The sequence below is a fragment of the Protomyctophum parallelum genome (genome assembly GCF_964188405.1).
Source record: "Protomyctophum parallelum genome assembly, chromosome: 16".
Classification (NCBI taxonomy): Eukaryota; Metazoa; Chordata; class Actinopteri; order Myctophiformes; family Myctophidae; genus Protomyctophum; species Protomyctophum parallelum.
This window is the reverse complement of record NC_139711.1, coordinates 9003367-9015395: the sequence shown is the minus strand read 5'-3', so window position 1 is coordinate 9015395 and position 12029 is coordinate 9003367. Positions and strand designations below refer to the sequence as shown.

General features: G+C 42.3%; 1 protein-coding gene across 2 annotated transcripts in view; it reads right to left on the bottom strand.

Moving 5' to 3' along the window:
* Positions 1-10984, bottom strand: part of gabrb2a (gamma-aminobutyric acid type A receptor subunit beta2a) — a gene marked incomplete at both ends in the record, with an annotated part of 73663 nt that extends 62679 nt beyond the window's left edge. Inside the window, 3 exons of one of the 2 annotated variants that reach the window (XM_083785435.1) lie at positions 9930-9997; positions 10484-10584; positions 10911-10984. In XM_083785435.1, coding sequence (XP_083641561.1) covers positions 9930-9997; positions 10484-10584; positions 10911-10984 — 243 coding nt within the window. Of the gene's footprint in view, positions 1-9929; positions 9998-10483; positions 10585-10910 lie in introns of those variants that run through there. The other variant, XM_083785436.1, reaches the window with a different exon arrangement.
* Between the last annotated feature and the right edge of the window lie 1045 nt (positions 10985-12029).

The following is a 12029-nucleotide window of genomic DNA, read 5'->3' as shown; positions in this document are numbered from 1 at the left end:
AAATAGCTTGCAGCAACAAAAAGAAGAAAATAAAATAACTAAACTAGTTCATTTTAAAATGTGTTTACTGAACTTTAAACTAGTTCATGTAGAAAGTGAACTTTCCCAACACTACTAAATACAGAGCGTTATTGACGTTAATGTATTAGGGTTATTAGTGACATTAATTTAATTCAATGTCATTAGATTACATGTAACTGATACAACAGACAGCCCCATAAGCCCACCATTTGTGCAGTTCAGACACAAATACTGTTACTTCTGACGATGGCACAAGCATATTATGTTTTGACTGATAAAATAGCAGACAGAGACACACAGACAGAAGATAGATAATCGATCAATCGATCCAGCTATAGGAGTCAAATAATAATATTGTTAATAATAAATAATTGGCTAAGCATATAGCCCACTGGAATGACTCCCATCAGAACAAGAATGTAAGTGTTCCTCTTATATTGTCTCGTGCATTTCAGCATATAGGACAAGACAGGCCTCTAGCACCCTGTCCCACCCTGTCCCTAATGCTGTCATCTATCATATCCTGTCAGCCGGTAACTCCGTCTTAAAAGCAGCGTAGAATCTGGCGATGATAATGACGATGATGATCGGTGGCTGCATGCCTCATCCATCACGAGACCCAGGTCTCATGAGAGCATTGAGTAATATATAGCACACTGTAAAATAGTGTAACTCAGAGAGCGTTCAAATGGAACCAAATGGACCCTTGCACACTTCTGAGTTGGATAAATTAACACTGAGGATTTTACTGTAGTACAGGTATATAATGTATATATAAATGAGAGAAAGACACAGACAGACAGACAGACAAAAATAGCAGATCTACAAGCTCATAGCGCGCCACTAGCTTGTAGGTCTGCTATTTTTGAAAAATCGAAGAACGACTGAAACATAGCTTTTTCAGAAAACTGTCAGGATGTAGAAGAAAGATTTTGATCTGATCTCAGGTCAGAATGGGTTAAGAAATAATGGATGGCAGCTGCCAAAACCCCACATTAAATAACCTGCCACTGTCCCACAAACAGTGGCCAAGAAGAAAACATAATATACTACTAACGTCAGATTAACACACACAAGTGTTATTAGTTACATGTTCTAATAAAGTGCTTCTGAATTGTTCCAGTGTGTTTTTGGGTGATAACATTATCACACGATGAATTACCTACATGGGTTCCATCCTGAAGGCAAATCTTTCAGGTGATAAGATTGGCCACCAATGTAATCAAAAAAGTCAACCAAAGAACAAGATTCCTGTAGTACAGGGTCTCCTCACTGGTCCACAAAAACACCTTGAAGACCCTAACAGGAGCTCTTGTACAATGTTTCTTCAACTATGCATGCACCTCCTGTTACCACGGCACCTCAAAGGCCCTTAGAACAAGGCAGACTTCCCAACTACTTGGCCCCACTCCCCGAACCCACCTCACCCCTGCCCATTTGACAGACTGGAATGACTTAGGGTTGACGACAGAGTACAGCATCTTGCAATGGATCACGGTTTAACTACCCCCTCAGACCACTAGGTGGCAGTCAAAGAGGTCAACAAAGTCCACACCCACAACACCAGAGGGAGTTCAACAAACCATGTGCAACCCAGATTCGGCTCAACCAAGGGGCTATAAATTCATTTCGCTTTTCGTTCGGAGGTGTGCCTTATTTAAATCTCTGGGAAGTTCCGGCAAGAACTTCAAACCACTTTCACCCGTGAACAGACCTTTATTGATCCGGGGGAAATTTCTGTTGTACAGCAGTTGGACAGAAAAATCACACCTGTGTGAACTGAGTGGTGCAACTCCCCTCCCCCCCTCCTCTCTCTCTCTCTCTCTCTCTCTCTCTCTCTCTCTCTCATTAGCAGGAAACAGTGCAGCACGTGCAGCACTATCTCTTTCTCTGTTTCTGGCACAACAGCGCCCCTACTGGTACTAATAGTCATACTGGTGCTCATTAACGTCACATAGGCGGACACATAGGTGAACCAACACATAGGTGAACACGGACATTGCTGTCCACTTTTTGAGTGGTTGCACCACTCAAAAAGAGAAAGTAATATTACAAAAACACTGACAGTAGGCTAAGCAGGTAGTGACACACAAGGGTTGGGAAATAAAGTACCAGAACAAGGAGATTTAGGTATACTACAGAACTTGGGAGCATAATTATAGGAGCGTGGATTTGTCCGCCACTTGTCCGCTGTTGAGTATGTTCAGGCAACGTGAAAATAGAGATGCCATATATGGCATAGATAGACATAACAATGTTTGTTTCTAAGATTGCCATGTGCCAGACATTCACTTGAGAAAAATAATTATCAGGTCAAATTAGGGTAAAGAGTCATGAATAAACTATGCAAAACATGCATTAACCATTTAAGCCCATTTAAGTGTGTTGTGAGTATATTTTGATGCCAATACTTCTGTACTTTTACCCAAATCAACAATTACAGGAGAGTATTATGATATTGTTACTTTTACTGAAGTAAACAAATTAAAATAATATGTGTACTTCTTCCACCACTGGAGGCGATGTCTGCCAGCTGTCAGCTGGTTAAGAACATGCATCAAATTGCATATTAGCGGTCAAGGCGGAGTTTAAGAGCGCTCTGAGCGAGCCACTAGACCCCGGGGGGACGTGACAACATGGACACCATTATGACTCGCCTTCCCATTGGGTCATTTTTCAGCTACTTGGCTTCAATGCAGACAAAGTCTGACAGATCCATTAGGGAGCTATCAGCACATTAAAGCCCTTTAATGGGGCTAGCTAACTTACTCCTTGTTTTTAACCCATTCTGACCTGAGATCAGATTCTAAAAATGTCTTCTACATCCTGACAGTTTTCTGAAAAAGCCATGTTTCTATGTCAGTCGTTCTTTGACTTTTCAAAAATAGCAGACCGACAAGCTCATAGCTGAGCTTGTAGATCTGCTATTTTTCAATATCTTCTTCTTTTCCTTTCGGCTTTTGCCTTCAGGGGTCGCCACAGCGAATCATCTGCCTCCATCTCACCCTGTCCTCTGCCTCCTCTTCTCCCCTAACTGCTTGGAACTGAAGTAACTTGGGAATGCAAAAGGAATATTATTTGAAGCCAGATCGTTTTAATGGTTTATTAATAAAAAGAGGATCCTCGGGTAATTATTATATTTTTGTGGTGAGAGAATGTACTTTGTATGACTAAAAGCACTTTGACAAAGATGTCAACAAAATACAAATGCAAGGTTTACTTTGCAGTTTACTGTAAACTTAATAAAACAAAATCTGCCACACAGAAATATAATTTATAGATATTATTTCTAGGACATCATTAGCAATAAAACCAGGTCAGGATGATTACTTTCCGCAAGCACAGATTCTAACTCTATATAAAGCTCCCTTAAATCATTATACCATTTTGTTCAAGCTTAATAACAATGTACTTCTACTTTGCTGGATTGTGCCATCAAAACGACTTAGAGTATGTCATTGTTTGGCTTCTATACTGGTAGGTTATTCCACACAGACTAATACTTGTGTAGTGAAATAGCACTATTGAAAAACTGAAAGATCAAAGCTTTTGTGCTGCTATACCTGGTACATCACATTACAGTTTATTATTATTAACTGTACCCAGATCAGCTGCTTAGAGATCATTCAGTATAGCAGAGGGGTTTTTCAAAACACTGGGAACCTTGGATCCTTACAATGAGCTTTTGAAGAGAGACACATGACCCACATGTAATGAACCCTAGCGTTTCCACCCTGGGGTGAATAATCTGCAAAGAAATAACAGATCTACAAACTTGTGAGCTTGTGTGACTGGAGTTTTAAATCAATTTCAGTGTAGTAACTTAAAGACAAACAAATGCAGGCAGCTCAGGTTTAGGAATATACTGAACCTAGCCTACTTGAACAGAAAAAACCAAAAAGATACATTTGCAGCTTTTCAATTAGGAAAAAATAAAAAAGAACCTCACAAGAATTCTCAAAAGCCTCGAAATGGAAAGGCCCACAGAAAATGGACCTGATTTCCCTTCATTGACTTCCCTTGATTCACCAAAAAAGAAAATGCCGTGTTGTCATAGCAACAATGAGTAAAAATAACACAAGCTTATTTTCCACAAGCTGAAAATGAAATGGAATGGGATCGGTTCGGACAAACAAGATCAAAATGGTCGCTAATTCTCAGACACGAGCCAATGCCTGTACTGTATGTTGTGTTGGTTCATGTATGGACCGAACACAGACTTCCCTCTGGTCATCAGCTCACATTATCTGATGGCCAGAGTCCTTCCTCATGTAAAGAAATTAATGCTTGTCAGGATAATGATCGTAATAAAGGGAACATTCACGCCCCACTAATTCCTCCATCCCAGAAGCCACCACAGCTGGTTTGTTTAAATCTTCTAATTCGCAGCAAGCTAATTAACATTCACAGAAGAGTATTATAGCACTGGCAGTCCCCATCTTAACAACAACCAACTGCAGGTATTTTACATGTAATTAACCAGCAGAATGAGGAAAAGAACAAGGAGAGAATATACCCCCTCATTTAAATTACTCTCTATTCCAGCCTCAACATCGACTATGCACGCATCGCCACGCTCAATCATTATGCATGCATGTTATGTTAAAGACATTATTATGCAGTGTCATTTCCCCTCTCAGAACACTGATCTTGCACTGATTCAGCCCGCCAACGGTGCTCAAAATACTTTTTAAATGCACAATAGCACAGGTATGAATGGTTCTACCATTAGCCAAAGCAAACAGCATTATGCAAATGTTTTACATCAGCAGGAAAGTGAGGGAAATTAGCGAAGGGAGAAGAAATACTGACGTGTGTGTGTGTGTGTGTGTGTGTGTGTATGTGTGTGTGTGTGTGTGTGTGTGTGTGTGTGTGTGTGTGTGTGTGTGTGTGTGTGTGTGTGTGTGTGTGCGCGTGTGTGCATGCGTGTGTGCATGCGTTTGCTTTGGCAATGTCAACGTACGTTTTCTCATGCAAATAAAGCTCCATTGAATTGAATTGAGAGAGAGAGAGAGAGAGAGAGAGAGAGAGAGGCAGAGGATGGGGGTGAGTCTGGGCTATGATAATCACATTTGCGCCACATTACCGGGATGCCTCCTTGCCTTCCTGGTCGCACCTCGGACTAGGAGGAGACTTTCCCTCTCAAAATAGATAGCACATGTTGTAATGTTATGGAGAGAGCAGACTGTTGGCACGGTGCCAGCTGACCTGCACATCATCTCCATCGCCCAACAACACCATTTACCCGTGTGACTCTACAGGCCACCTCTGGTGAATGAGCAAGGCACCAGAGCGTGCACGGATCTGCTAGCATTATGCACCAACAAATTGTGTGTGTGTGTGTGTGTGTGTGTGTGTGTGTGTGTGTGCGCGCTCATGCGGGTATGTCTGTGCCAAACACACACACACACACGCATGCACACACACAATGCATAGACACAGAGAAAGTAAAACAAAGACACGTCCGTCCGTCCGTCCGTCCGTCCGTCCGTCCGTCCGTCCGTCCGTCCGTCCGTCCGTCCGTCCGTCCGTCCGTCCGTCCGTCCGTCCGTCTGTCCGTCCGTCCGTCCGTCCGTCCGTCCATCCATCCATCCATCCATGACTCTCTCTACATAAAAGCATTCCAGAACATAAATCCTCTACACAGACTCATGCCCCCCCCCCCCCTCCTCTACACCTCAACTACCGAAAATCCTTCATATCAGCACAAACCCTCACAGCTGCATCAATCTACTAATTCTAATCTAATTAATGCTCCATGCAGCTGTCAGCAGCCCAAGCCTCCCCACGACGATGGCACTTATCTCAGCTCACAAGCGCGGACCTAGGATCAAATCACATCACGCCCGTCCAAACGGTTAGCATTGGCAGGTAAAAGAGAACCTGGATCCCGGATCAGCGTTGATGCCAGAATCAACAAACATCAATGCACAGCACTCATGTTCGTGATGGTAGGAGGCAGATCAGAGTGGGTTGGTGCAGGTGGAAGGTTCACGCTGATCAAAGGGAGCATTGCAGAGACACAATGTTGGTTTGACATGCGCATTAGTTGCTGTCTTGAGGTACAGTAATACAAGGATGGTACAGTAACCTTTGCTGGGCAATGCCAGCGCCAGAAATCTGTCCTCAAATGAGAGGGTATTGAAATCCATAAAGGTAAGATATGCGGCCATTTCTCTGATCCCTTTCCCTCCCCCCTTCACTTTGTCTTCTTGTTCTCGTTTCTCTCTTCCCCCATCTCTCTCTCTCTCTCTCTCTCTCTCTCTCTCTCTCTCTCATTACTTTAATCGTAAGACTGCCATGATGAACAGGATCAAAGCAACTCTGCCCTGAGCACAGGTCACCAACTGCATCCACACAGATATTGATTTTGTCATAAGCGTATGCTCAGCTGCCGTTTGCTCTTATTGAGGGACGTCGACATAACCAAATTAATCGGTGGAAGAGGAGGAAGATGAGGGAGCAATGATTTCGCAGAGATCCCTCTTGGTAAAAATCCTTCGCGTTAATTTAACTTAAAGAGTGTCAAAATAATGGAACCAGAGTTAAATGAACACTTAGGATTCTACCGTGGCGAGGAACTTGCAGGGAGTATTTTCACCAGGTTGCGACAACATGTGGGATATGAGCTTGTAAAGTGCAGTTGTCCAAATATACATATTTTTGAGGGGCTCTAGCCCCTCCTATGCGCAGCTTTGTCTGTTTGAACATCATGGCGATAATTTGATTGGCTGAGCACCCCATAGCGATGATTTGATTGGCTGAGCACCCCATAGCGATTGGCGATTGGCTGAGCAAAGTACGTATTGAGGACAAAAAGTGAGGACAGAAAATTGAAGATGAAGTGATTGGCCGGATTGGACTTGAGAAAAAAAAGTGAGGACAATTGCGGCCAATTGTGATTGGCCGGAAAGTGATGATGTATGATGATGTATGATGATAAGAGCACCCCTCACTTCACACAGCTTGTTTTCATAGACCTGCCTGCATGTTTCTCTCACAAAATCTAGCAAAAATAGGACATGAATCCACAGAGGATTCGGCGCTTGTCAAAATGTGCTCACCATGTCAGCGGCTTGCGCACAAAAGTCAATCAAGTGTTGATTGAACAGAGGGGCGGCCATAGCTGAGTGGTTAGTGAGCCTGCCTGGGAAGCAGTTGTCCCAGGTACGATTCCAGGCCAGGTCAGTAATGTGTTGATGTGTGCAGTGTTCTACTGGAACGCGTTCAAAGAACGATAGTTCACGAACGATAGTTCACGAACGATAGTTCACGAACGCGTTCCTATTTCGGCTGAACGTGTACTGTATTTCTGCCTGATGAACGTCATTGTGAACGTGTTCCTTTTTGGCGTGTGTGAATGTCCCTTTCTCACGTTCAAAAGTGAGTGAGCCTTCCAGGAGAAACCCCCACTAAAACACACCCTAACCAGTCCTTAATATCTAGCGGAAAACCCACCAATAAGCCCTTATCCAACACAAATTAACTAATCTTTCTCAAGCCGCACAATTTCACTGGAGCGCACAGTGCGCATATGCACGCAGACAGCAGACACATACAGTACAGTCCTACATGTCCCGACCCAAACACTGAGGAGGTAAAGTAAACTTGTTTATAATGTGCCAAGAACAATAGATTTCAATTGCTTGTTATTTTTGTGTCGATGAGGTATCTTGTATGTGTCCAACTGTCCATACATGATCGACCTCGTTCGGCCAACAAAATATATCTCCCTCCCCTCCTGCCTGATTTATTCTTCGTCGTACCATGCTGAAAATAGCTGATCTACAAGCTCGCAATGTGTTGTGAGCTTGTAGGCTGTGGCTGTGAGGCTGTGAGTTTGCAAGGCTGTATGAACTGAGACCCTTCACAATAAAAGTATGCAGCTTTCACAAATTGGCCCATATTAAAGACAAGAAAAACGATTAAGAATTCGGTGGCATTTCACATTGCATTTTCCCAAAATGTAATATATATATAATTATAATTATAATATATATAATATAATATATACATATATATATATATATATATATATATATAAAATAAGGAATTAATTTGGATAATGGTAATGGAGATATTGTAAAAGTTGTCACTTTATCCCCAAGGGTTTTTTTATTCAATAAAGTCTGCGGTTCTATAATATGGCTATGGCAAAAAATAAAATAAAATAAAACGAAAAAGAACAAAAATAGTTTAGAACTTTAGTTCAAAATGTTGAATTAGGAACTATGAACTGAACTAGTTCCTTTTTAAATTTCTGAACTGTGAACTGAACTAGTTCATAAAATAAATGAACTTTCCCAACACTGGATGTGTCCCCCTGTCGAGCAAGACTCTTAACCCTGAGCACCGGAATGGCTGCTCACTGCTCCTATAGTATAGGATATAGAGGACAAATTTCACCTATGTGCAATGTGCATATATACTATATATACAATGTGACAACAAACACGCCAAAGGAGTGGGGACTATTCTAACCAGTTTGAGAGTGAACACATATAATATATAGTAATATTTGTAAACTCTCAAGACAAGAGTTTAATACTCCGTCTCCGAGAAAACAAACATTCTTGTGGCTACAGGGAGTTGTGTGTGACGTCACTAGCCATTCACTTAATTGTGTAGGCACAGTGTGATTAAACACACACACACACACACACACACACACACACACACACACACACACACACACACACACACACACACACACACACACACACACACACACCTTTGCTCCATGGTATCCTTGCCCAGGTAAAAGCACTGTGTGTAGGCCTATATGTGTGTGTGTGTGTGTGTGTGTGTGGGGGGGGGGGGGGGGGGGGGGGGATTCCCCATCCTGGCTGCATGATATCATCCTTAACCAAAGCCCTTACAACTTAAGTCAAACTCTTCCAATGTGGTTTACATAAACATGCAGATAATTGCTCAAAATGGAAACTGTTAATCAAAGCACATGTCTCATTCAATCTCCAGATATAGGCCTATATGCACAATGCATAATAATGAAAATCCCTTCTCTGAATTCACCGAACAAATATGTTTTTCAATGTATAGAAATCAATGGTCGAAATAACACATAAATATGCCAAACCCCACTGTGACAAGTCAATTTCAAGGCTATGAATCTTCTGATGATTGCAGTCGGCCTCACATTGTATATCTGTCAAACCGATCGATAGGTGGTGCTCTTGTTCTCGGTGAACTTTTCCCCTTGTCCTCCCCAACTCGTAGCATATAGGCCTACTACTACATGACGTTTTGGACTCGGTACAATATTCCAGTGGTCTGCTGCTGTATGACCAGTGACCACACGTGCATTATTAACTGAATATTTAGGTCATCGCTAAGGATCTTGACAAGGTGTTACGTCGCAATTATGCGCTGCGCTAAGCATTGAGCCGCCTATACCTTTAATACCCCGCCGAGAAGAACCGAGGAAAATAATTGATGCGGATTGAGGAGAGATGGGATTTTATGTTTTGTTAGATTTTTGTTTTTTTGTTTGTTTGTTGTTGTTCAGCACAGAAGGACATGTCAACACAATAGTATTAAAGCACCAACGCTTGACACACGAGACACAGGGATACACAGCTCTCCGTGCGCGCAAGGGTGTGCGTATAAGTGCGCCAGTGAGCGTGTGTTTTGAATTCAAATGCAGCCATGGCTGAAAAAGCAGGGCTGGGACGGTACGCAATAACATAGAAGCGATTTCTCACATAATAACACTTGTTAGATTGTGGCTATATTCACGACAAAAAAACTGCTACTAGCCTATATAGGGGTCTCCGATTCTCACCCGTGTAAATGATTAGGCTGCTTGACTAGAAATCCTGCCATGCCATCCAGCGTCCATAATAATTAGTAGATTAAGGGGAGATGATTAATTATGAAGGTGTACGTACCATATTGACTTCAGATACCATGTCTATGCTGGCTATATCTATATTCATCCCCACTGCCACGGGCGCACCTGTGAAGGAGAATAAATATTATCATAAGAGACAGGAAAAATCCCCTCATCACCGAAATAACAGAATTTCGTGACGCGCGCATCTGTATTCTGTTACTTGACTCTTATCCACTTATCCAAGAGTAGGCTAGCCCAATCCAAATGTCTATTACCTTATACCACCATATGCATATTGCTTATTTGGTTAAAGAAATAATGATGGTCTTGTTTTGCCGTTTATTCATCGGTTTATTTGCGTATATGAAACCTCTGTCGGCAACACCTCCGTCAAACGAAATGGATAAACAAACCAAAAAATTGCCATAATTTGTCAGTAGCTATGTATTTTGGCAGTGTGAGCCTGCGAGGTTAATGGCCACGTAAATAATTGAGCCATGGTATTTGCGATTGATTCATTAAACATGTACCGCACGTCACAAATCGCTGGTTGGGGGGGGGGGGGGGGGTATTGCATTCGGTTTGATTTTTTATTTATTTTGATTTTACCTCCAAAATCTGGCCTCAACCGAATGTCGTATCCCTTCATCAGCCTGTCCACCGTGTCTTTTACCAGAGGCATATTGCTTGGATCTCTCATATCCTTGACGCTGGGGGAGAGAAGGTTGTTTAATACAAATACCTTATTAGTAACACACACCAGGCACGCATTAACCACTTAAGCCCTATTCCAAAATACAAATAGCCTACAAAAAGAACCAATCTACACGCAACACGTCGCATCGCGACGTGTTGTGAGCTTTGTAGGTCGGTATAATTGGTCTGTTTTTTCTTTCGTGTTCAGTTTTTTGGGGAAAGATGTTCGCCCATGGCATGCCCAAAAATAGGGACGCCAGGTTGAAAGTGGTTGACAACAGTCTTACATGGCATGCAACACAGACGGCAGAATTGGAAAGCCCGTTTTGTTTTGTTTTACCTCTGAGAACAGTCAAAAGTCGCTAGTAATAAAAAGGTCCAAATCCCAACGTGGTTTTTCCTCAGCCTCCCCATCGCAACAGTTTCGAGCTGTTCTGTTTTCGGGGGTTTGCCAGTCAGGAGAGACGCCGAGACGGGGAGACGCGCAACATCCAACTTACTCCAGACAGCGCAGAGGCTCCAATGAGGAGCGCATGCGTGCATCTAACCACAAGATCAAAGAGTGGAGAGCGATGATGGTGGATGAGCCGTTTCCATTGCAGAGAAAAAAATTAAAGGGACAAGTGGATGTGATGTGTGTGCGTAATAATGAGGGGAGAAATAACATCTACAACATAAGGAAGGAAAAAAAAGAAAATATGAAGGCCAGTCGAATTATATGTTAACCTTAGTTTATTACCATTTTAAATGTATCAGATGATGGCTTTTGGCTTATAGTTTGTAGTGACAAGGTCAAATCGTATGCACTGTGGGGTTGAAATTTGAAAACTGACAAATTATCACACGTCAGCACGTCAGGAATTTGAACCATTTATTTTGTCTATTTTTCTTTCTTTCTTTTGTTGTGTCTTTCACTCAGTGTAGCGACAGACGTGTACATCCTAAATCCTCTACATGAAGAAAGATGGGAATAAAAAGCAATATCATAAAAGCAGGTAAATTGCAGCATTTGTAAGGGGCCTGCAGGAGATTTCAGTCATAATGGCTTCAGAGAGATGGGATGAAACATACAACCTGAACCCCACCATTCATTTTCTCAGGTTGAGTACATTTTTGAAGCCGCAAGGAAAGGAAAGATGCAAGTCTACTCTAAAGTGTCTTTGATCTGGTTGTATTGTGAGCAGAGTTCCTGTAGGGGGCAGCCTTCTGAAAGCATTGGTTCACTGTTGCATCACCACCACAATATACAGCCAACATACATTATATCATGTACTTCTTTTTTTATGTTTCATTATAGTTTATGTGTGTGTGTGTGTGTGTGTGTGTGTGTGTGTGTGTGTGTGTGTGTGTGTGTGTGTGTGTGTGTGTGTGTGTGCACTCAAGTGTGTTTGAGTGTGCATATATCATCATGCAGGCATAACGTTCTCTGTGTGTGTGTGTGTGTGTGTGTGTGTGTGTG